General features: G+C 37.6%; 1 protein-coding gene and 1 non-coding gene across 2 annotated transcripts; both read left to right on the top strand.

Annotated features, from left to right (window-relative positions):
• Positions 1 to 4,033: 4,033 nt before the first annotated feature.
• On the top strand, positions 4,034 to 26,223 carry LOC111345334 (protein bicaudal C homolog 1). Its single transcript, XM_022952616.2, has 30 exons — positions 4,034 to 4,253; positions 4,356 to 4,402; positions 4,487 to 4,556; positions 8,265 to 8,344; positions 8,462 to 8,546; positions 9,405 to 9,478; positions 9,759 to 9,812; positions 9,905 to 10,027; positions 10,508 to 10,573; positions 11,656 to 11,700; positions 11,940 to 12,049; positions 12,470 to 12,566; positions 12,744 to 12,804; positions 13,053 to 13,126; positions 13,407 to 13,935; positions 14,623 to 14,808; positions 16,029 to 16,075; positions 17,118 to 17,172; positions 17,500 to 17,572; positions 17,646 to 17,714; positions 18,521 to 18,557; positions 18,804 to 18,843; positions 19,410 to 19,513; positions 19,984 to 20,052; positions 20,299 to 20,364; positions 20,946 to 20,988; positions 21,113 to 21,187; positions 21,615 to 21,679; positions 21,899 to 21,998; positions 22,697 to 26,223. The coding sequence occupies exons 1-30, from the start codon at positions 4,118 to 4,120 to the stop codon at positions 22,855 to 22,857; spliced, it is 2,841 nt and encodes a 946-aa protein (XP_022808351.2). The 5' UTR covers positions 4,034 to 4,117; the 3' UTR covers positions 22,858 to 26,223.
• Positions 19,745 to 19,830, top strand: Trnay-gua (transfer RNA tyrosine (anticodon GUA)). The gene is given in 2 exon segments: positions 19,745 to 19,781; positions 19,795 to 19,830. It is a non-coding gene; the product is annotated as a tRNA-Tyr (tRNA).
• Positions 26,224 to 26,567: the final 344 nt, after the last annotated feature.

Here is a 26,567-nt window from a genome sequence, read left to right as displayed (position 1 = left end):
TAGCTTTTATCTAACTCGGTCATAGTGATACAGTTCAGCCTGAGAAAAGTTGTAATTTATCTATATTCAACAGTTCCACGGCCGCCCCAACAAAATAATAACTAAATGAATACACAAGTAAAAAGAATAAAGCTTGGATGGAGTACTTTAGATAGTGTTTTTTTTAATCCAGCTTAAAGGACTTTCCAGGCCGGTCAGTATCATCACTTGTAAAAACTAACAAGAGTGACTGCGAACACTTTGCCAGCCCGGCCCTTAGTTTCCATCGGAAAGTGCAATTGAGAAAGCTTACTTTTTTTCGTTTATTCCTTTTGCTTTCGATTAGACAAGAGTTAATAGAAGAATGGTTATCACGGACATTGTGCCACAGAGATGATTGTAGCTCCGTCGAATTTGTGACCTTGGGTTTTAGCCCACGCCCAAGATAACAATCTTGAGTGGTGCAGGAGCAGGAGGGAACGGGTTGTTTTCGTACGTGACTAGAAATACTAATTGTCTCCAGGTGTACCATAAACAAACAAATGCACTTCAATAATAACTCTCGTACAAGACTTTCTGTCAGGTAAATACAAGGTCACAAAGTAATAAAGAGGTTTCCGTTCTTTTGATTTGTGGACGGACTTCAATTAGTGGCCAATAGGTATTATGTGGATATACTTGTAAGCGAAGTCAACATGGCAGTATATACTTGTCGGTTTTGTTTGCGTTTGTGACTTCTATGAACAGGAATCTGAACATCTATGGACGATGCAATATTTTCATTTCACATTACTTCCGATATTAGTCCCCTCCGACTGATCGTTTGTCGAATGTCCATGAAGGAGTTACGTCATGGGTTTCGTACCACAAATAACCGGCTTAAACTTTTGAAATTCTTTATTTCTCAGTAATCCATGGTAATCTTGCCCATCAGTAACCATCCAATTTCCCGTTTAGTGTGTAAAATACTCTTTTGCGGTTTTGTTCTTTAACATTTTAATTCGTTTAAGTGTCAGTTCTTCGGCATAATTTGTAATGGCCAAATATCATTTAGACACGAAGTATCGAAGGAGCATTTGAAATGATCCGTCTGATAATTTCTAATATATTATAACGATCGTGGAAAGAATGAAAAACTTATTTCATTGACGTTTTCATTGTGTTTGCCTTTCCCGGGAAATGCTTGGGTATTATTTGATAAGCTATTCCCTACTAAACACAGTAAGGCTCCCTCATACAAATATATTCAGCTTCATGTAAGACCGTATACCTGTTTATAACCACACCACGCCTTGTTGGAAGATCAAAGGGAGCTTCATTATCCTCCTCAAAAGAGATAGATCTTTGTCCAGTGTCAGGGAATTACCTCAAGTTAAGTATGTCACACTCTTGCAGCTGAGCCTTCTGGCAACGTTTTCAAAATGAGCAGCGCAGACCATGGTCTAGAAAATCCATATTTCATTTGATGATACAATCAGTCGGCGATGCAATTATTATTTGACTTCTTCTTGTTCTCACGCTCGGCACAGCAGCTGACGGTATGAACACTTCAGTAGTAATTCATGACATCATTTACATTTAATCCGAGACATACAATAACTAACTAACCGTTGCATTAGCTCTCCAATTCTTTTAATTGCAATAAATGTTACTTTCATTTGCAAGAAAGTCCTATACTTTCACCACTCCATTATAAAAAGAATACTAACACAACTTGAGCAAGCATTTTTGCGCTCAGTACATGGCGCAGTACTTATACACTTTGAAATCCGGTGCAATTCTCGAAACTACCAAGGAAACTTGAACAATCACATGCATGATAATAATAGGATGATCATTTTGAACTCAGAAAACAAAACAAAACATATTATAAAATGAGGACTGAAGCTAAAACAAAAAACCGAGCGGAAACTACGCAATTTCCCGTTGCCTAATTTACTGAACATCAAGTTAAATAAAATGCAGAGGACTGCAATGTTTAGTAGGGAAGAGAGTGCAAAGACAGAGACGTAAAACAGGTTAAATGTTACAAAAACAGAGCAGTGCAGTTACTTTCCCATCACCGTTATACACGAAATAACGGACTATGACTCACGCGAGTTTATAACTCAGTGTAAGGCTCTCTTTCCTTGAAAACCAGAGGGTACAAAGTGGACTCAGCCTTCTCCTGGTATATATCAGATTAGCAAAAGACAACATTATCAAAGAGTGAAATAAGGTATCTCGGTGAACATTTAAAACTGAACCGCGCTGGGCCGGCTGTCTATGTTATGACGAGACCCTTTAGTCTGTAAGCTACTCAGTATGTACCCATTACTAACCTGCCAATTATCAGTCAATCAAGAGTTTTCTAATAGCTCGCTTGGGTGTTTTATGAAATCTCTTTGCCCCCTCTTCAACGTTCATTTTGGTTCACTCCCCTCAATCAAAAAATTCACTGGCTTTCATGCAATCAGTCTCAAAGCTTCACTCGCCTCTCTTAATATATTTTGTGTCGGTGAAGCTCATTGAATGGGTCATGAATATTTACTCGCACAGGGCTGATTTCTCGTTCAGTGGAGCGAATGTGAGTGAGAGCGTTCATGTGAAGAGGTGTGCAGCGGGTCAGAGAAGCCCACGACCAGCTATTGTTGTATCAATATTCATTTGTTAACTGAACTAAGCGATCTGGAATGTAGAGAACGCTTATGGGCGCTTGTTTGCTCTAAACGGGTCGTTTCGCGATCATTGAGAATCGCTGTTAAAGAAACCACGCCACCAGCTTTCTTCAATGCTTCAATGAGTTTATTAACTTACTCTCCTTGCTTGCAGTGGACGGTTTCTGCGTTATAAAAAGTGTGTAGTTAGCAAGTTGTGGTTGATGAAAGCGAAGTTTAAACCGCTATTGTCCCTTTATATCTTAATGAGATGGCTATCGGACTTTTAGGAAATTAGCAACAGTCGGTTAGTTCTAGTTAATTGCAGCTGTTAAAGAAATCTGATGCAACTTTCTAGATCTGATTAAAGACAACATTTTCACATTATTTTGCCTGTTTGAGGATTATCAAGTTTACGCCATGGGAGAATGAGCATCTCTGGAATTCAATCGGAGTTTTGGTGAAGAAGAGTTTAAAAGAACTGTGTATTTATCATGGAGACATTAAACGTTGGACGATCTCTAACGAAGCTTAGCAGCTAAAAGTGGCCTCTGTCAGGGGTCAACAAATATCAGGAGCTTCAGCGTTAGAATGTTTTCGGTCGAGGCTCGGAGTTTGGAGAAAAGAAATCCTAGTGAACTAAATTGGTCTGGTGCAGACTTAATTTGCAGATTAATCTGTTTGTTAAAAAACAGTTCTATTGTGATATATGATATCTTTCTTAACAAGTCTATCTACATCATCAGTCGCACAAATTGGGAGAAGGAGACAAAATAATCCTTGCTAACTAGATTATTTATCTATTTTTGTATCCTCCTTGGTTGAAGAAAATACCGTGGATAATTTTCAGCAAGGAAAAGTAGATGATCTCTGCCATTAATAGAACCAAAAAATTAGTGTTTGAATATTCTCTAGAGTGCATTTATTGAATACTGTTCACTGACCCATTCACTTTTCCTTTTAGCTGAGCACCGACTTGAGTATATAGGTAAGGGACTTTTAAATATCTTGCGTTGTTTAGCTACTTTTGTTTTCCAATGGGCTCAATGATTTCCGCGCGTGATCGACCAAGCGGGAGTCCATCGAACCGATCTACAACTAATAAATATTTTATGATTGGAAAAATCAAACCAAAAATAAAGTTTATCGCGCGCATAATGGGCGAATTTGAGACCGTCGATGAAGCTGGAATGACCAAAAGAGAGAGGGTTACTTCGGAATCTTTTGTACCTCACATATTGATCGTCCCTGATTACTAATTATACCAATTAACATGGCAAAGCAACCCATTGAGAGACCAATCAAACATCAATTTTACTATTACGAGGCGTTACGATTGGCTGGTTTAGCTTCTTCCCTAATGATACTTAGTGTTAAATAGGGCGTGTCTGACGTCACCTCTAACCACGTGATTGGCCTTAGACGATACTGTACACCGCAATACGATGCAGGGTGAAATTTGTCGTGCTCACTCACTCTGGCCTGACAGGCCTTGATTAACGATGAAGATGGCGACAGGCCTCGAGTTCAGCGAAGAAGAAGATTTGCTCGCCGATGAGACTATCGAGGAGCGGGATCCTAATTTAGTGGAGGAGAGATTTCGCGTAGACCGACGTAAACTTGAGCAAATGCTTCAAGGTCAGGCTCATTAGTTGGAGGAACTCGCGATTTTTATTTACTCTTGACTCTACTTTGCTTTGATTATCGGCTGAATTATGTCTCTATGTTTGCGATTTTTAGCTGCAGTAGCAGGATGTGGACAAACAGGCGAGGAGTTCTTCCAGAAGGTTTGAGGAGATTAAATTATCGTTCTAACTCGCTAGATAATTACAGCTGTGTTGTAAATCGTTTTGTGGTGGTATGTGTCGTAGATTATGGAAGAAACGGCAACCACGATAACATGGCCATCGAAACTCAAGATCGGAGCGAAATCAAAGAAAGGTTAGTAAGTAAACAGCTCTTGGGGTCGTCAAGGGTAGCTTGATTTGATTAAATTTCACTGGCCCTGAACAAGTCCTTCCAAACGAGAGAAGTGAAATGGCACGTTCGCTTCGTTGACATGATAGTGTACTTTTAGCACGGGTCACATATACTCAAACTATTGCAAACTGAAGTGGAAATCGTGATTGTTTTGATTCGTTTGAATAGCTGGCCCGTATTCTGTAGCAAACATTTAATAACATTTTTTAATTTGACAATACCAATTGTCCCAAATAGAAAATTCACAGAAATGAATCATTTGCTTTTATTAGTTCCTCGTGTCTCGAACGAACCTTGTTGTGCGACTAATGATAGCAGAAACAGCTTTTGTGTTGGTTAAAATAATTCTCCTTTGTGGCCAATGTCCTTTGTATCAAGCTTTTCTTTCGAAAGAAAAGCAAAGTAATTGCAGCTATTCTGTTATAAATAACTATTACTTCAGGCGGTCTCCGAGCTCGATGGTGCGAGACGAAAATCGCGTTTCTCTTTTCGATTGTTTTGTGATTCTTGCATTTCCGGAAGGTGTGGAGTAAACTAAGAAATTTAGTGTTTCCTTCGAAAACTTAGAAATCTATTGTTTGGCGGAGATGAACTGTAACGTAAGGGAGAAGGAGAACAATACTTCGCTGGCTCTATTTCTAGCTTGACTTGTTTTGCATTTTCTTCTCCATAGATACAGCTATTAAAAAACGAATTGACGGCGTAATATTAAATTATATTTGGTTATGTTCCAGCATTGTTTGATCCTTCGCGATTCGACCTATACTGCCATGTGTTTTTTTATCCAGCTTTAGCACTAAAAAGTTTAGTTGCATGATGATTCTGTCGAAATAAATTCTTTCCAATTTCTTTTGTTCGCCTGAGCGCAGTATTGATCGGAAGGGCCGGTTATGGCACGCTCTGAGAAATTTCTTTGACTGATTGTCGAGTGTCTCAATTCGAATTTGTTCTGAAACGAGCAAGTCACTCTACATTGAAAGTAAAAACATGTCTCGTTGTCTTAGTGAGATTTTACCGCGACAGCCACAAGAGGGTGTTCGCGAAATCAATTAGGTTACGGATGTAGAAAGGATTGTTCTCTTCTGTTATGTCGGTACCCCGAGTCATTCATGCATGTACGATCCTACTGGGAATATTCATTTCGACGACACGCTTGTTGAAGCGAGTCACGCATGTGAACTGACCTCGTGCCCTTTGATTTATCTAGCTTTTGTTGCTTACATTTCCAAGCACGAACGTAATAAACGACTCATGTCTCGACGGGAAGGACAAGCAAACGCAATTATCGCGGAAAATCTGTTCTTTCGCGTGTCTCTACATCTAATGACGCTTTACAATATCGTAATTGTTTTTAAATTAGTGCGGGATAGAAGGTGCGAAGTGAAAATGATTTTGTTGTCGATGTTTGTAATTTCTCCTGGTTAGATCGCGAGTCGTATGGGTTGTTTGATAATGTTCTCTAAGTATTTACGAAATAGTGAAGTAAACAATAGACTTAATTTGCATCGTTTGACGTGAGTTCAAAGCATCGAGCCGCGTCCAAGAACTTACTCGGCACGCGTCAGAAGTTACAGTGTAATTTCAAGTCGAGATTAAAATGACCTCCCATTTACGTTTAATTTGTGTAGTTTGATTTAAAAAACCAATGGCAAATTTTCATTGCAAAAATAAGTTTCTTTGTTTTGTGCATTTTTCGGTATTGTAATGCTCGCCATAATTATCTTGTTTAACTTAAGTAAACACCGGCTGGAAAGGACTTGTGTTTCGCCAGAGATGTCAGAAACTGGCTTAACTTAACAGAACTGATTTATAAAAGTACCAAGTGATAAAGCTGAGCCAGTGAGGAAGTCTCCATCATTACTGCCAATAAAACTTTCCTCCATCTTAGGTGTGATTTTAAACTTTTGTTTCTTCTGAATAGTTAATAATTTGTTTTTATTGATTTTATCTGGGGGATTGATAACTGTGTCTCTTTGGGTCATGAGATATAAACAGGACACTTTATGTTATCCAAGGCTGTATATTTGAATTGATAAATCCCTACATTATGATAACATGTTTAAAGATTTCATGGTAATTTTCATAACAGTGGTACAGGGAAGGATTGGAGTTTGCAAAGTCTGTGCAGATGCCTTTGTTTTTTGGAGTAAACAACTGGTGATGTTGACCTGACCCTGACACTGTAGCAATTAAGCCCAGCAGTGGAACTAATTCAAAGAATTCTTGCTCTGTTTTTTTCTTTTATCTATTTATCCTTTCAAATACTGTTAAACAGGTTATATGGCATGAAAGCTTACAGTGTAATTTTTGTAACAAAAATCCAAAGCATTTTGCTAAGGTGTATCTTAGCATGAGCAAATACTGCCAGATGATAATCTAATTAGTTATTGATTCCATTGTTGTCTAGAATACTTGTGTGATAGTTTGCAAAACATGAAAGTGTGCGTGGCTGGCTATCTCTCTGTGTGGATATTTTTTGTTTCAAGAAATAAAATTTTCATGGTAATGAATTTCAAACTTGATGAGGTCAAACAAACAGTAACTGAAGAATTGTAAACTTGAATGTCTTGATTAACTTGCATTAAAAAAAAAAATTATAAGAACAGCAACATCAACTAACAGGATTCATTCTAGTGTACTATTCCAATTGGTTAAACTGCTCAGAGTAAAAGGAAAGAATTGGTCTAAGCTTTCATATTATGTAAACCAGAATAGAAATTTTTGGACCCCTATGTGGATACTATTTTTCAAGCAGTTTGGTTCAAAATCTGAACCAGCGCCCATGTAATAAAATGTCTCAAAACTTAAAAAATGTGGCTGTAGATTACAGAATAACACTGTGGGTAAAATCTAGATTGATGTAGAACAAAGAATATATAAACCTATTAAGCTATAATTATCCTTTAATTAAGAGCTCTCAAGACAAGGAGAATTATTCAGCCCTTTCAGGTTTGAAATTAAGATTTAGTTCTCCAGAAGGATGTACTTCAAGTTCTTACTGTATAGCTCTAGGTTTGAAAGGACCCCTGCTGATAACCAAGGGACAGGTGTAGGGAATTTTCTATTTGATAAAATACTAAAAAATAAAGTTTCTCAAGAAGCCTGCACCAATGAGTTTTATTGGGAAAAAATAGGGATAAGAAAGGAAATTATGCTAGTTTTTGCTTGCAAGAGGAATATATCTCTTAACAAGGCAATATGATACACACCGTTCATTGTACTTACTGACTGAGTATAAATCATCAAGTAGATTTCATGTTTGTAAAATGCAACGGGCTTGTTTTTGAGTACTGAATCAGACAGCTTACACTGTATTCAGTCAGTCTGTTGCACCCTATACACATCAGCTTTTGGTATGGTTTTCTGTAGGAATGTATGAACAGGAATGAATGGGTCATATTACAATTATCGCTATTTCAATTGTTTGAAAATTTGTAATTTAGTAACAAGTTTTTTGACTAGTTTCAATCTCATAATTTTAGTGTTAATCTTTGTTATGCACCAGGTAAGTGTGCAGCATTTACCACTATTTAAGGGTACCAGATGAGTCAGAATGGTTATCATCATTACTTAATTTTTTTATTTTGTTTTGTTTTTTATTTTAAAGTGATAATTAATGGTCAAGAGGGTCTAGGAAGAAAGAAATTTATATTTGATCAACTTTTTCAGATCCCCATATTAAGGTAGCTGGCTTGCCAGACTCTGTACGACAAGCAAAAGAGAAAGTCATGGCAGTCTTAGATACAAAGGTAAACTGTTTTCTTTTTTCTTTTGTCTCGCTTCAATTTACAAGGTCCTGGTCATTTTGATCTTCTCACAGATTTACCAATAGACTTTTGATTGTGATGTTTACTTTTAACTTGTAGTCAAACAGGGTGACTCTTAAAATGGATGTCTCTCATACTGATCACTCCCATATTATTGGAAAAGGAGGAGGGAATATTAAGCGAGGTAAGTTAAGTCCATATTCCACTGATTAAAATACCTTCCTAAACAGAGACACTTGCTAATCATAGGCTTGACTAAGCAGGGGAAGGATTAGCACTAACATGCACGATAATATAACTGGCACTGAACAATCAGAGGGACAACTGCCAAATGGAGGTTATGGCTATCTATTTCCTTTGAGGTATTCATCAGACCCCACTTGTTCTAAGGGTGGATAATGCTATATCCACTGAAAAAATCACTATCCGGTCAGATGGGTAGTGCAGTATATTTTGTCACACTTATCTGCTGGATAGTGATTTATCTGTTGTGCAGGAAGGAATGACCCACTGTGGGTTGGAATAACAAAATTTAGTTCTGCATGAATCTTTATATAAAACAATTATAGAAATGATGTGTTAAAATTGGCACTATAATCTAAAGATTGGGAGCTAGACTAGCTCTTTTAGAGTGTGGAAAGGAATATGCCAGAGCAACTGCAGACCAACTTACTTAACAAGTACATAAATTGTTTACAGTAACAATTATTTTAACATGTTGGCAACCTAATAAGTACATGTACACATCTCATGACTATCATGGTGAACACTTCTGACCTTCACATACTTCAATCTTTGACCTTTTGTCTTCCTAACTGGCTGTAATATGAGGTGATGTAAGCATCAAAACACTAGATCACAAATGTGATATTTGTCCTCTGAAACAAGATGAAATCCTACCAATTTGTTCTGAATAATTTTTTGTTTACTCCATAGAAACCCCAAGATCTAATTCTAATCCATCCCATTAAAAAGTGTGAGATGTTATGGAAGATACAATTTTGTGTATGGATTACTTACTTAATTGTTATTTTTATTGTAGTTATGCAAGACACTGGATGTCACATTCATTTTCCTGACTCAAACAGAGGAGCTACCAATGAAAAGAGTAATCAAGTATGTTGTAACTGTGATTATGAGTTTCTTTGAAATAACTGTTAGGAACACATTCAGCAAAGTGTGATAGAGAATGACAACCTTTCCAACATTGAAGATGCCTTTCCTTGTTGAGATAATTGTGCCTGAATTAAGTTACATTTTCTTGAAGAGTAAGTAAAACTTCAGATACCTACAGTCATGTGCCTGACATGCCTGCCTACATTAATTATAATAATGTGATAATATTTATTTTGATTTAATGTATTTTTTTTTTGTATGTAAATTTCTGTAATTGCAGGTGTCTATTGCTGGCCAACCTTTGGGCGTGGAAAGTGCAAGACAGCAAATCCGGGTAATTAGAATTATGACTCAAAGTTAAAGAGCAAATTCTTTGATTAAGATTAAGAGCTGAAATAATTGTTCAAATTTGCATCTCTCTATCAGGATTTACTGCCTTTGGTTCTGACATTTGATTTACCCTTGAGTGGTAGACTACCAACAGATGCCAATTCACCAACTATCCAGCATATAGCCCAAACCTGCAATGTCTCAATTTCTTTCAAACAGGTGAGCACGGTAAAAATACATTTGAAAGGTAATGAAAACAAAAATCTCCATTTGCATGCCATGGCCTTGAAAATATTCATACATTGGGGCGTATGTTGTGTCCCTATGCAAAGAAATCACTCATGGATTAAAAAGGGCTGACTGAAAGAAATTTTAATGCCACTTGAAAGAAAAACTATTATTTAAAACAGGAATGCATGTTATGTATATCTCTTACATCTGATCTGGGAATTATGTAACTTTATGTGGAAACCTGCTTCATTAACACCTAACTGATTCAATTCTTTAACACCATAGCAGTGTATATATCTACTGTGTTTATTTTTTAACATTGTTTGTACCTCTAAGTTCACAGTTTTTCTCAGCCTTTGCTCTAAAAGACTGTCTGCTTTCTGAATTGGTCATTTGTGTACTGACAAATATCTGTGGAGGAGGTTGGTATCACAATTTATTCATTTGTTTGTTTTCTCTATTTATCAGAGACCTAGAGTGGGAAATCAAACAGCAATTATAAGAGGATTACAGCAGCATATTAGTGGCATAAAGGTTTGTACAAATTTAAGAGCATTTCACTAAAAGCAGTATTTGCAGTGTTCTTCTTTGCACAAGATTTTTTTGTGTGAACATTTTAGGTGGATTGAGGACTTTAATCTGCAACATATTTATGCTCAGGCACAGTCCATGAAGAGCATCTAACAATGGTTACTTGTACATGTGTAGCTTCATCACAATAATCATTAGTAAATACCACACAGGTGAATAATGCTTTTTGCATACACTGATTAGGTAGTGTGAAACTGAATAGCTAGTATCATTATCCAACTACACTCGATAGAGTACAAAAAATGCCATAGACAAGTACAAATATCACACTGTATTTGTACTCCAGAGAACTGCTCAGACAGGTTTTCTCGCATCATGCAAGCAAAGAATTGGATTGCAGAAGTTACAAAAAAAAAAAAAAAAAATGGCTGACAATTTCAATACTCAGCGATTCTACGCAACAAAACATCTAATAAGATATTATCTATTCACCTCTAAGCTGCTGATGAGACAAAATCACGTGGTATTTTATTAAAAAAACTGTTTACCTCTGTGTCATTGAAAGCAGCTTGGTAAATATCCTCCACTGTTCACCTCCACTTTGACAATTAATAGAATGGTAATTATTATAACAGTTAGGATGATTATAAATATGATTGTTTGGTTATTAGTACAAACTCATTACTATAGGTATCTATTTAAGGATATAAAGTGCATGCGAGTGTGAACTCTCAGTCCATCCTTTCCTCACCCCCCCCCCCCCCCCCATCCCTTTAAGAGACACCTAAGTGATGGTACTATGAAAATACTTATATCCATCAAGGGTACATTTTATTTTATTACAAGCAGTGAATATCTCTTTATAGACACAGTAAATCACCAGTCTAAGCATTTTGTTCCTTCTTCATATACAATATAGTAATGATCTTGCCTGATCTTCATTATGCAGACTCACTTTACATAAAAATTTTAGCCTATTACCAATAACTGGAAAATCTAAGTCAATCTATTGATTGTAAGCTGATGAAAACACTTGTTAAGCCAATACATGTGGTTTTTAATATATTTTTTGCTTTTGTTCTTAGGATGCTATTGCCCATCTTGTTGGACACTTAACTGCAAAAATAGCTGTAAGTTTAATATTGTGAACAGAAGTGATACATTATAATTGATATACATCATTGGAAGCCATTTTCAAAATTTTTGTTATATTATATTTAATCTATTTAGTCTATTGTAGGCCAATAGTCCATTTGAATTAGGGAAAGTATCTGTCTCTATGATTTTTGACTGTTAACTCTGACTAATAAATTATGATAGTGCAAATTTAAAGGGATTTCTAGTAACATCATTATTCATGTATGTTTAGTCTTCAGTTCCAGTGAACATGCAGATAGATATTGCACCTCAGCATCACTTATTTATAATTGGAAGAAATGGTATTAACATCAAGCAAATCATGCAAAGGACAGGAGCAAAGTGAGTTTTGTATGTAATGCACAAAGAATTAGCTTTTATTACTGCTAGCACTGTATTTTACCCTTCAAATGGCTTTGATATGTTTATTTTTACTTATTGATATTTTGATGTCTGAAATTGTTTAGTTTGTGAAAGGAGTGAATGTTTGTGATATGGGGATCTGGTGCTTACTTTGCAAATCATTTTGAAATTGATTTTGTGTTTTGATTTGTTCAGTAATTTGTATTGTTTATGATAAGCTGACTGTTAATGCACCTATCTTTTCATATGCTCAATCATGATAGACACATGCAAGCCACATTCCCAATATACCAATGTCCTTTCCCCATAAAGTTATTCTACAAGAAGTGCCAATATGATTTTGCAAGAAAATCTTGAACTTGAAAATTAAGTCACCTGTACATCCCTACTTCTTTGCAGTATTTTATTTCCTGATCCCAATGGCACACAAAGGAAAGGCACCGTATTTCTTACTGGAACAGTTGATGCCGTCATTGAAGCAAGATCCCAGCTTATTGTAAGAAGACACTCTTAATATAGTTTAGTTAACTGAATGACAGTTCATGTATATTTTTCAGAGGAGGTAGAATTTGTCCTTTTATTACCCTTGTCCAGTCCTGGATTATTGAGCATGCATAAAATAATTGTATGAAGGCCTGAACTGATTTATATTCCATGATCCATTATTTTTTAGGATTGTCTGCCCCTGATATTGATGTTTGATTTGAGAGAGGAAGATGGAGATCCAGATATACGTAAGACTCTTTTTTACAGAAAAGAAATATGACAGTGACAAAAACATTGCTTTCAAAAGTGGTGTTTGCATCTACACCCAAGCAATGTTAAAATCTTTAACTTGTTCTAACTGGGCTTAAATGTTATTAACACTAATATTTCTTAATGTAGATGTAAGTAACATTCATGTCTGGTATTTTTTAATTAGAAACAATGCTCTTTTTAATATAGGGATAAAGCTAACAATGTCATTTATTGTTTGTTCCAGCAAATTTGAATAAGATAATGGAGGCATATGATGTGTTTGTCAGTGTAAAACCAAAACCCAAGCAGCCAAGCAAGGTAAGCAAATGAGGCTTGAGGTATTGCAGGGATTATGGGTGTGAAGATGGGGTGAAGTTTTATTCTCCTGGCTAGTCTACATGTAAAAGTCAAATTAATCCACAAATTATTTTATAATTATAACTTATACAATTATTCACAGATTAAATGATCTTTAAGTGTTTAAAACAGTCTTTAGCATTATTCTGCAATTTGTATTAGTAGGTACACTTTCTTTATTTAAACCATGTAGTGAACCATGTCATATAATTTAAATCTTTTTACACATGTTTATTTGCAGTCTGTGATTGTGAAGAGTGCAGAAAAAAATGTTGCAAGGATGTACATTGCAAGACAAGAAATTCTAGGACTGGATGGTAATGAAAATCTTGCAGTGTCATCAACAATCTCAACATCAAGCTCAGTTGATCACGGCATCTCATCCTCAGACAATATGTCAAGAAATTACTTCAGTAAGCTCAGCCTCAGCTCATCACCCCCTGGTTATGTGTATGGCCACATGAATGGACACACAAGTCCCATGTTGAGTCCTGTTGATCCAGCATCCAACAACCCACATCCATGGTTTACCTCAACCATGGCTCCAACATCGCCCACAATCTCGAATATAATTGGTGGTTTAGTGGCCCCACCAATTAATCCTCTTATGAACCGCTCAACAACGTATCCAAGCAATCCTCCACCTCCCCCTGGCCTTGGTCCACCAGTGACAATGGCTTCTATGCATAACAATGTTCCGGGTGGTTATGTTATAAATTATTCTGGATCTATGCCTAGCTCAGATGGTTACATTGGCGGCATGAGTATAGGTAATAGTACCATAAGTGCACTATGTAGGGTTATCTGCCAGTACCTACATGTAGCATTTGATTACAGAAATTTCAGTTAGGACAAAATAATTATCGTTTTTATGGCCATGCAGTAATGTTATGAGCAATGACTAAAAATGATTTTCAGAGTACAAAAAGCTAGAAATGTAGTGAATAAATGATCTTTTTTGTTGTTATTATGGTTTTAAAACTTCCTTGTGGTCACGTTCGCAAAAATTTATGGAATATTTGGAGTAAACCCTGCAAGGGTAGAATACGATATTCTTAACTTTCTATAATAGAGGTAAATGTAATTGTATTGGAGATAAGGGTTGTCCTCGTGTGTATTCATGAAAAGGTGTAACGAAGACCTCTTGTATTCATTGAAAACATGCACCATGTAATAATGTTGATAAAATATCGAGGAAGTTTCTATAATACGTAATTCAGCCTTTACAGTGGTTTTTGCTTCTCAATGTTATTACGCCTCCTTCCCAAAGTCATCCTTTTCATTCGTGAGATTACTGTTGCACACTATAATTATGCTTCTGATATCAATTATGATATTAATGCTACGTGTGTATTAAGGCTAAATACATTGATTTCAATGATAAATTTGTTTCAAACTTACCAACACTAGTGCAGCTGTCGACATCTCATGGTGATATTTGATTTGTTTACATGCAGGTGCAGAACAAAATCATAAATCGCAGGATCACCTGAGTCGAAGAGCTATTAGTCCCCAGGGACAAAGAACACCAAGCCCTGAAGACAGACAGAGTCTAAGTGGCAGTCCTATGAGACGAAGCTCATCTGGAAGTTTGAGTCCTAGAAGTCCTACGTGCACAAGCCCAATGACATTTGAGGATGATGGTAAGCCTATGTTATCTGCGTAGAGTAACTTTCTCTCCGCGCGGAAGTAAATTCTATTTTCGTTAAGTATCGGTGACTTGGTGAGCTAGTTTTTTCTCTAGTAGCTGTATGTCTTGGCTTTGTGGGTATAAAGTTGTTTATTTGATGCAACAATATAACCCTCAATGGCGTAGATAGTAATAATTTGGGTATATCAACAAAGTTGAAATGGTAAATTGGCCACCGTAACGATTACAGAAGCTGACGTTTCAAGCGTTAGCCCTTCGTCAGAGCAAATAGAGGAATTGTGGGTTGTGTGTGCTTTTAAAGGCAGAAAATGGAGCTACGTTATTGGTGGGAACATGGCAACGAGAAAAACGTAGATAGTAGTTGATGAAAGCCAAGAGCCAAAGACTGAACCGAACGCCAGCAGCATTTTGGCATTAATTAAACATGCTTGCCTGTGTGTTTTTAGGATTTGTATTTAAGCGCTTTTTCTAAGTTAATGAGAATTATAAGAAAGAAGCCTATCGCCAGTAACTGACCGTGAAATAGCCGGTAGTTTTCGTAGTTCATTCAGTGTTATTTCATCGTTTTTCAAAGTTTGCGAAAATTTAATGTCTTGGTTCATGGAGCACCAGAATAAAGATTCTTTAGAATGAAAAGCTAACAAAATATTACCTGGTTGGAAAACTGCGCCAGACCGAAGGAGAAAATTTCCTTTTGATGCTGTTGTAGCCGGTTGCTTGGGAAGAGTGCCGCATCACTTTCCCGCCGAAACAACCGCCTCTGATTGGTCTGTTTCTTCGAGCCCAGTCTTTCGTTGTCACAGGATTCCTTGGTGTAATGGGTAGTGTACTCGTAACGCAGTCAACTCTATTTTGTAGATCTGGAACTAATCTAGAAAATAGATAACGAGTACCAAGATAAAGTTCGCAGTTTTTTCGACGATGAGCAAAGTTTAATTATTTTACTGAAATGATTCCTCAAAGTGTTTGACAGAACCTTGAGCCCTTTCTCCACCGTCAGCTGCGAAATTGTTAATGTAGATATGATTTCCATTGTGGATACTGCTTGCTAGTAGTGTGTCGTGGTTTTGAGTCTAAAAATTATTTGTCTAGGAAAAGCAGCGAACTTTGGCATCAGTAATTGTCTCAAATGCAGGGAGAAAAATAACGGCTTTTGTTCGATAAAACATCTTGACATCAGATTGACCGATGTGTTGATTTGTTCCTTCACAGCCAATCATAACAGCGTGGCCAGCGGAAATGACCTGACTGACTCTATCGTAAGTAACAATGACTCACTGAACACGCGGTTAACGCACTGAGAACCGAGATACACGCACCAGTCAACGCAATCTGCTGCAGAACCCTTAACCAGTAACAAACTCACTACTTTTAAACTTACTCCTGTCATACATAAAGTACACTTATACGTTTCACTGCTTTCTATTTCGACTCGTACAAAACACTTTTTTTTTACTCTTTAGTAGTGCAGATGAAACACGGTTAAACGTTTAGAAAGAACGCTGAGATAAACAGCCGACAATTTTAAAACTGATTAACAATAACAGGTTAAAAGATAGAATGATAAAACTGACGAAAGACTTGAAAGTGCACTTGTGGTAATTGTGGAGTAGACCACTTTAAAAAAAACCCAAGGAAACGACTATAAGCCTTGTAGACATTCAAACCGAGAGACAGACGGAAAAACGAACAGACGGACAGACAGACAGACAGACAGACAGACTGACTGACTGATAGACTGACATACATAGAGGCAACGAAGACAGCTTTGGGTAAATAGTTACACTGACATCTTGACATCCCGGTTGTAGAACCATTAAAAACTGAAATACTCGCAACACCTACTGGAATGTTGTGTCACTGAGATTACTGAGATGATGAGAGTACGTTGAGGACAGACAAACATAGACGGACTGTCGGACCGACAAACAGACAGACCAACAGTCAGACAGAAGATAGCTACACAGTGGTACGAACGGACAGCCATAAATAACATGATAGAGAGATAAAAAGACAACATATATGGCTGGAAATCTGGCAACACCAAGGTGATATGACGTTGCTAAGCTTGGTAAGTAAGGACCTACACGAGGAGCAAGCCAGAGAGCTCTTTTGACGCCCAACCAGACGGACAGACCAACGACAGATGAACATGTACGTGCCGACAGACAGACGTTCAGGCAATGACGAAGCAACTTTTCGTCACTGGCAGCTCAAAATCGTGCATGGCGCAAGGATATCGCGGCCAGCCATGAATTCTCGAGTAAGATTTAAGCTTAATAATCTCACGTCTTTTTCCAGCCATATCACGACGCTAAGACGCACGGCAGCAATGATGGAACCCTAAACCCAGTTGGTATGTATCAATCTTCACAGTTTTTCTTGTGTCAAATGCACTTGGAATCAACTTTTCTACTGGTAATGTAAATCAATGAATTTGCGCCCAATCTTGAAGAAGCGATAAAACAAAACGAAAAACAAAACATAGCAGAGTAAAGGAAACCCCGCCACAAATTACAGGGAAACAAAAACTTCATCTGTTCATTTGAAGGGAAATCTGTGTCAAACTGTGATTATTAGATACGAGGTCGTTTTGGTTTTCCCTAAATTCTTTATGTGGCGGGGAGATGCATGGTGTGCCGTATATATCTATTTTACACTATTTTTGTGTTTTTTCTTTTAGGATCCTCTGCCACCCATGGTCCTAAAAGACAAAGTGTTCAAATATTGTCTGGTGCTAAAAATGTTAGTCTTCGGTGAGTAACGCTATTTTATTATTTCTTTCCTGATTTTTCTTAATACTGATTCAGCTGTGTGGTTTTTTTGTAGTAATAGTACCTCAAGTCTTAATTCAGATCCCAGTGAACCAGATGACAGCCTTAGTTCGTCTTTGTCGCTGTAAGTTCAAATACTCATCTTGTGTGAAAAGAAATTACGGGGTGTTGCATTTTGCATTCCTGACGCGCATACTTACAATAGTGTCCAAGCCTTTACAAAATTCTCGGAACTCACCAGAGTTAAATTGTCATCTTCTCACTCAAGCGGTGTATGGACCATCACTTTGTTTGCATTTTTCAAACTGATTAAAAACTTTACCAACAAATTGAATACTAATTCTCACCATAGAAAAGGTAACCTAACCATGATGATATTTGGAAGGAATTATTGCAGCTTCAAAACATGCTTGAGTATGGAAACCGACCCTCCTATTTTTTCCCTCTTAATACTTACAAAAGAAGAGTAGTGCAAAGATCACGGTGCAGATTGAATTCAAACGATACGATATACACACTGAAAACAAAGGATTTACAGTTATACGCAAGAAATTGCCCACTTTTCTCGTTTGGTACAAGTTTTTCGTCAATATTATGTAACTTGAGCATAAACGTTCTTAGACACGCATATCAGACGAACGAAAGGAAAAAATGCAACTGCTTCTGTCACACTTTCAAGCTAATATTTCATTGGAAAGCCCTTGTCCAGGCCTTTTATACTGAACTATACCAGCAAGAGATTTTTTGTAAACGGCAGAGAAAAACACAATTTTATATTGTTGTCCACGTTAAATTTTTTTGTTGCCACCCCTTTCCCTTCCCTTCCCCCCCCCCCCGCCCTCCCCCCATTACCTATTTGTTGATTCAGACAGGCAATGGTATTAAAGAACCTGCTTATTTCTTTCCTTTTTTTTTTTCTCTCCTTTTCAGCTTGCAGAAACTTCTACCAAATACCCCGGCTCAACCGGTAAGATACTTCCAGGGTTATTACGAACTGCTTCTCTTTTTTTGTCTGAACTGGTTGATGTTTCCCGGATGTTTCTGTGTTCTTCCATGGCCCCTCTCTTTCATTCATAACGATGGAAAATAAATTGTGCGTGGAGACATGACTTTTGCGGTTTTTTTTTTTGTTTTCGTTTTTGATGCTTTCTTTTTTTGTACAGTGGAATAATTCATATGTTTTCTCTAACATTCAGCTTTTTGTGATCTACAGGCTGATATTTACGACCATATGAAGTCCATGGCGACTGTTGGTAATGCATAATCAAAAACTTGATAAAAGTTTAATTTGAATATTCATACGCCAAAATCCTTGTAAATATTGTATCAGGTTCTATTAAAAAGTAGCGAATCTACAACAGGTATAAAACACTACTACCTATCTGGTACACAATCAGCTTTGGATGTTGTAAGACAAAATCGTGCAGGAATCCCATCTGGTATACAGTATTGAATTAAAGACTACACAGGGTCACCACCATCAGGTACACAGTCAGTCACACAATCAGTATTAAGACGGTTGGAGCGCATTTCGCTTGAACGTCGTAAATCGAAAACGAAGATAATCTCATGAAACTTCAAATAAAAAACAAGCGAACGCCCTCATGGGCGGGAAAATGCGAAAAACCAAGTCGAAATTGGTTCTAGTTTTGCACTTGTGTAGTTGAGAGTGTAACGCAAGTATTTTAGATCAGTCATAAAATGAAGGAAAGCGAAGCGGAGCAAAGTCCTGGTTTTCTTTCGACCCTTGATTGAACGTTACTTCGCTATTTGAGGTGAGGTATTCTGAATTAATGATTCGATTTTTTTTTATTTTCAGCCATGCAAAAGAAAGTAGTTGTGAATGAAGTGAGGATACCAACAAGCACCTGGAGCGGTCTCGGATTCTCCAAATCAATGCCGGAATCAGCAATTAAAGAATTAGTAAGTAAATGGCACTTATACTAGTGGGCGTTGCAATATCAGGTTGTTTTAACCAAAATTCACTCATGTTACTCAAAGTTGTACGGTGATCCAGGAGCACAGGGTTTTAAACCATTTCAGCGCCGATCTGAAAACATTTGAAAGTATTAATGAGAAATTTCGACCGCGCGACCGGTTTCGAGCATGCTTCAGAATACAATGAGTGATATTTTCGAAAGGATAGGTGTATTTCCTTCGATAGCTCAGTTGGTAGAGCGGAGGACTGTAGAGCGTGTATTGTAATCCTTAGGCCGCTGGTTCAAATCCGGCTCGAAGGAGAATATTTTTGATACTGTTTCTTTTTCCTTTCTTTGCGAAAAGTTTTTCATTGAAAGGTAAACCCAAACCACAAGCTTGTATTCGCGTTTAAAAGAATCCCCCTCTCCTTTGCCCAAGTTGTCATGTGTTACAGTTTTTTGGTTATTTTTCAGCTGGATTTCAGGGCCCATAGCAAAGGGAATCTTTTACCTTATAATGGATCAATCAATGGAAGTTTTGAAGTGAGTTTTTGTAGCCTCTTTTCTTAGATACCATTGTAACTATATCAACCTGGCCGCCTAAAATCTCTTCTTAAATATAAAACTGGTTTAGACACTCTGTTATAGACACTGTTAGAAAGAAGATGACAGTTATGACGAAAAACTGTCAAATACTGGTGTAAACTGACATACATAAGTTGCTCGACTTGAATTTTTTATTTTTTTTATGTCTGATTTACTTTTTTCTTTTTCCTTTTTATTTATTAGTCTACCGATACATCCTCTCTGTTCAGCTCAGGTCCCAGAGAATCGCGGAATAGAAGTGGATTTGAGGTCTGTATTATTGTTTTACCGGCTCCCACTTCAAGTTATAATGAATTTCAGATGATGTGGACAGCAAATCGGCCTTTTTGCCGAACGAAAATGGCGTGCCTAAACGTTACTTCAGGGCCTAGGGGGAAAGAGGGGGGAAGAGGGGGGAGAGGAGGAGGAGGAGGAGGAGGAGGGGGGGGAGAGGAGGAGGGGGGGGAGAGGAGGAGGAGGGGGGGAGAGGAGGAGGAGGAGGAGGAGGAGGAGGGGGGCCGTGGGGGAAAGAGGAGGCGGAGGAGGAGGAATTCAACTTTGTGTGTTCTGTTTCAGCCTATTTCAGCCTACACCAACTACACATAAGCGTTTTCAAGAGTATCCGTGTGCGTCTCAAACTAAACGAAAGCTAATATTTCTTCCCACGCTAACACTTTGTTTTGCCCTACACTGTCACCAATGCTAGGTTTTTTTTAAAACGCACACATTCCCGATGATGTACGCTTTCGATGTTCACGACATATGAGCAGCTTTGCTGCTGTAGTTGGGGTGTTGTACGCTGAATCTGCCTTTCCCATTATTTCAATTTTTTTTTTGTCATTCTTTTGCAGTCTACGCTTAGACCAGAACGCCTTGACGAAGAAGAATTACCTGGTGAGTAAGTTTGATGGGTAGCTTGAGGCATATCAAGAGTAACTTGCCGTCAGACGTTTTGAAAAGCCAAATACATCGCTCATTCTTTACTGACTTATATTATAATTGTGTTTCCTTTCTGTAGCTGAGTGTAACAGACCAGGAACCATCGGCTCAAGGCGGAATAGCTGTTCATCCACATCTTCTTCAACGTGTTCAGGTATGACCTGAAATTGCCTATGTTTAAATTTTAATTTTTCTGGTTCACACGGTCTATTTGTTCATTGTCGCTCATACCTAGAGGAAACTAATCGACTTTGTATGTCATAATGAATGCCTTACGTCTGGCAGTACTGCAGCCTTGATATATCAAAATTGCATTAGAATTATACGAAAAATGATTCCAGTGCCCTTCCTCGTTGATGTGATGTAAATTGAGGTTGGTTTACCGAGTGTTCGATTCTTTTTCGCCTACTCCTTTGTTCTAATACAGTGAGAACGAAACGGAATAAAAGTGCTTTGATTCACTTAAAAGCGCAGATCTGACGCTTGAGCATCTTTATCTGCTTTTAGATACACTCCCGAGCAGGTAATCGGCGATTAGTTATTTTCTCTTTAATTATTTGTTATTATTATGTGACCTTTAGATCTTCGGGATCTGTTCGAGAAAGTTGGTCTGGAAAAGTATCTGTTGACCTTTCAAGAACAAGAGGTAATTTTCACCACAGACAAGTAACTCTTAATTATTAGATTTACTTGCCCTGCTTAAGCAATACTTTTACTTTCAGCTTTGGAGTATAATTTCTTGACCACCCGTAATATTTGAGGTCCGGTATATTTTATTTTTACGAAAAGAGAGAGAGTAGAATTTTTGACAGTATAACGAATACTTAAAAGGCTTTATTTTAAAGATAATTTTGTATTTACAAAGGTGGACTTGCCGACGTTCCTGACTTTGACAGACGACGACCTCAAGGAACTGGGAATAACTGCTTTTGGCGCACGAAAGAAAATGCTTCTGACAATTCAGGGTGAGTTAAGCCGGAGTGCTGTCAATGAACAGGAAGTGATATTTTCTTTGCGTTGAGTTTAGTCGCTATTGTAGCCAAAAAAAATTTTTGTATCAGACATAGGAGTCACTACAGCTTTAACGGACTACTTATAAAAAGGTTCACGTGCAAAGTTATTCTTACTGAAGGCATTTAGTATCTTCTGCGTAACCTGTTTCCCAATTTTTTTTTCGGCCAATTCAATAAACCCTTTACTACAGGTAGTTCTTGTCCCAAAATTTGAACGTTACTAGATTTTAATGGCATTGCCATCCCCTCTTCTTGTCCCGCCGTTGGAGTTTAAAAGCCTTTACAACCACGAGATAGTAGTCTGGCGTGAAAAGTTCTTCTCTTACTGATTTACTTCAATATCAGCAGAAGCCAGTGCAAGCTTTGAATCTATAGCTGATTCAATCATGCAGTCTTTCCCGAAGTTATTCTCTCCAGTAGTCTTCTTTGCAGTCAATCCTCGGGATGTAACGATATTTTTCCATAGGAGAAGGAGATAGGGTTGCGAAAGAGACTCGACCGCACGTTTTACGGTTTCAGGGATTTGGTTCAATTGCTATGCGCGCTTTTCCACATTTTTCTCGAAAACATTTGCTTGTCCTAATTATAATCCCAGAAACAAACGAATTGTTTCTTATGATTATCGTCTTTGGTTAACTTTCATCTCGCAGACCTGAAAAAGAAACCCAGCCATGAAATAAAGCAACCGAGTTCAGGCTCAACAGACCGTGCCGGACCATCGGGGAGCCTATTTTCAGACAACGATTTTGGACCTCTCCCGTTCTACAGACGTCATCAGATTGGAATAGCAAGTAAAAGTGGGAAATGGTGACTTCCTTGAAAACTTACTTCACCTATTTTATGTACTGTAAGTAACTGATAACAGAGTTGCCATGACTTACGTGTTTCTTGCTTATGGTTTCTCCGGCAACTTTTCACGACTCCGCATCTTAAAGAAAGTTGCCCAAAAGTCGCGCTTAGTGATGATAACTTAAGAATTATCGTGCTTTTTTGTCGGCGTGTTCTCAAAACTGGAACTTACTTGGTTTAGTTAGTCGAAGGCCGCTTTAGATATAAGGGTGTGCTAGTTCTGACTTAACGGGAGAAATTATAATGAGATTGTCGTTTATCAACTCGATGTGCGCAGAGGAAACCCATGTGCTATCAGAGGAAACCCATTCAATTATATTAAACAACAACGTGTAAATGATTTTGGTTGGGTCGCTAACGTCCAACTGGTCCAGAGATTGTAAATAATACACGTTAATGCCGAAAGCGCATTCTGCATCATTTTATTGTCTAATTTATAGTTTATGTGCAGGTTAAGTTAATCATACACAGGGGAGTGAACTTCACACATTTCTCCCACTTCATTTTTATTGGGAATGTTGCTGATTATTGCCACTATCGCGTAAACGACTTTTCTACAATATTTACTCGAAGAAAACTTAAAAGGAATGTATCTGATTAAAGGACTAACATTGTTTCGGAAACTGTTTACAGTAGGAAAGGTGTTTGGCAGGTTTGTCTCTAAGCATCACCGGCAAAGAATGTCGACAAGTTGAGAAATAAATTACGCCTTTTTAATAGTTGGGGACGGGGGGAAGGATCAACAATTAGTCAGGCCGAGGGTGTAAGAGAAGTTTCGCAGGAAAGAAAATTAAAGAGAAAATTAAAGGTACAGCGAAATCCCTCGAAGAAACATTAATATTTTTTCCTGTGTTGTTTTCTAAGTTCACTCTTCTGTCTGTTAAGGTTACGTAATTAATATTATACAAAGTTTGGTAGATATACGCAAAAGAAAGGAGAGGTTTTAAATTTATTGGGAACAAGATATAACTTAAGGAGCTTCAGACATAAGTCAGATGCATATTAATTTTATAGAAATTTTATACTCATAAGAAGCGAATTCCTACCTTGGGTTTTTAAACATCCTTATCTCGAAAGTGCAACAATTTGAACACCTATTTATACATGTGTTTTAACATGTTTTCCAAACTTTGAAACACACAATTCATGAATTTGACGAGGACAGAGAAACTGTTGCAAGAACACAGTCTATTGAAATTCATTTGTCAACTGCATAACACTTATACACTCATTATGCATTGCGTGACACATAACATGTGCATCCTTCGAAAGTCGAGGGGCATTGCATTTTCATGGTAGTTAACATTTACTAAGAGAGCATCAGTCCTACAACGGCTGTAACTGTTTGATTTCTCTTTTATTTTTCAATTCAAAACTACTGTCGACAGAAGCGACTAAGTTTCACTATTGCAGGCGAAGAATTGGTTGAATTTGCCGTAAAATCACCACTCTGGTATAGCGGGTTAGATTCATTTTTTACGGTTCAAAATACAGGCAAGGACCGTTTTCGTGTGAAAATTCCTGGAGAGGGTATGTCTTTGTATTGTATAATTCATGTTCCGGCGTGGTACACAACAGTTGTGAACAAGCTACAGTTTTCTTTTTAAGAGTCATATCGCGTTGTGACATTTTTAACTAGTGTGAGAGATGTAAGACAAACAAGTTAAAAGGTGTGACGTCGCTTACTGTATGCAATATCAACTCGTCTTAGCCCTCCATGGATTTTGTTCCCGACTCTTTGGCAGTCAACGCTTGAGGCGTGGTCTGAGCAAAATACATTTCGCGAAAAGCTCATTCAAGTGTTCAACAAACAACCGTGAAATGTGTTACAAATTCAAAAGAGAAAATGATAAAAATTTATATAAAACATATACAGAGACAAGGTGGCAATTACTGAAAGCACAAATTTGCTGTGGTCACACGTTACGGAAAAAAACACAAAAGTAATTTTAAAGGGTTAGTAAAGATTGTCAACTTCTTAACGTATTGGATTGATTTACAGACTTGCATGTTTAAACTAGTGCATGTAAATGAATTGTATTTAACATTAGTGGTGAAGCAAAGCTTTACTTCTCGTAGAATGTTGGAAGTTTGCTCAAGGACGCCTTGCTGTGTGTTTAAGACTTTAGAATATAGAACGAGGTCATTCTCAAAAAAAAAAAAGAAAAAAAAAAAAGAAAGAAAAAAAAAAGAATTGGACAATTACCGGAGATCTGAACAAGCGTGCATGTATGTACGAAAATGTATATCGGTAGTCATTGGGCGTTTCCGAAAACTGATGGGAAATTTCCGGAGAGGAGTGCCATGCTCACCACTAATAAGAAGCCTAAGCATAGACGTTTATGAGACGCGAAAAGCAGCCAGAAGTTAAAGATTATTGCCCTGGCTTGACTCGCAACAGATCTTTTTAAGGCTTTGCAGTGGGTTCCTTGATGTCGAAACGAAAGGGAAGAAGTTACTTCCGGGCGACGTAACCGTCTCATAAACGTCCGTGTTCATTTTTTTTTTGTAACGATATCAAGTGATTACCGACTAGAATCGAGTTTGATTTACCGCAGATTACTCAGGACAAGCTTTCTATCTGGCCATTGTAGAATATACATGTACTAGTTGTGCAACAGAAGCTTTTCATAGAAAGTATTACATTTGTGTTGGTTTGTTTTTTTATTCAAGGTCCCGTTTGTCGAAAGTCCCGGTAACTTAACGGGCCCAAGGCCACGTTTTAAATCAACATTTAAAGGATAGCAAAGCAGGTTCTGGCACCCAAACCAGTCCTTTTGGTCCCTTTAGCTGATAGTTTTATTGTACCATTTTCAAAACTTTTGACATCCCCATTTTGAATGAAAACAGAACAGCTTTATGGGTCCGTTAAGTTACCGAGACTTTCGGGAAATGGGCCCCTGGCGAGGTGCCTTCAGTTTATTTTTGAAAGAGATTTTATTTTAATTATCCGTTTGCGCTCAAATCAGTGTAAGGTATAAAATTACACACACAACTGAATTTATACTTTTTAATGATTGCACTTCTTTCAACAACTAACCCATTCAGCCCTATGATTATTAAACCATTTATTAAACCGTGATTCGCAACATCTGTTTCTTAATTATATATTGCTCTAACAAAGAGATAATATTGAAGATGATCAACGATGGGGCTGAAAGGGTTAAAAACTGGAATTGTGCTCACTGCGCCCTATTGTAGAGGGCAAACTATTTTTATTTCACGGCCAAACCATTTCAATGAACGTGCAATGGTAATTTAAAAGCTACGTTTGATGGTGCAAAAACAACGTAGTTCTGGAACAGAATAAATATTTTTGAAACGTAAACCACTGCCTCCGTGCCTGTTACTGTTTGCTGTACAAGCTAATGCAAGAACCACGTATTTCGTCACATTCTCATTGAGGTTACTGATTTTTGAGAATCTTTAAAGTTGTTTTTTTTTTTTGTGCGTGTACAGTCAAACATATTGGTGTGGCTATTTCCTCACCTTCTGGGAGCGACTGCTCCTCCAGATATTCAACGTTTCTGTGTAGGATCGTAGAAACTGCAGTTTGAACCTGATTCAAGAAACCCACTTTCCTAATCCACTATGGAGATGGTTGATTTGTATCTCCGGGAAGGTTCCACTCCGATCCAGTTAATAAGAAGATTCCTCACAAAACTTAAACGT

The sequence above is a fragment of the Stylophora pistillata genome, chromosome 3 (genome assembly GCF_964205215.1).
Source record: "Stylophora pistillata chromosome 3, jaStyPist1.2, whole genome shotgun sequence".
Lineage (NCBI taxonomy): Eukaryota > Metazoa > Cnidaria > Anthozoa > Scleractinia > Pocilloporidae > Stylophora > Stylophora pistillata.
The sequence above is the reverse complement of the archived record's forward strand: the minus strand, read 5'-3'. Positions and strand labels throughout refer to the sequence as shown.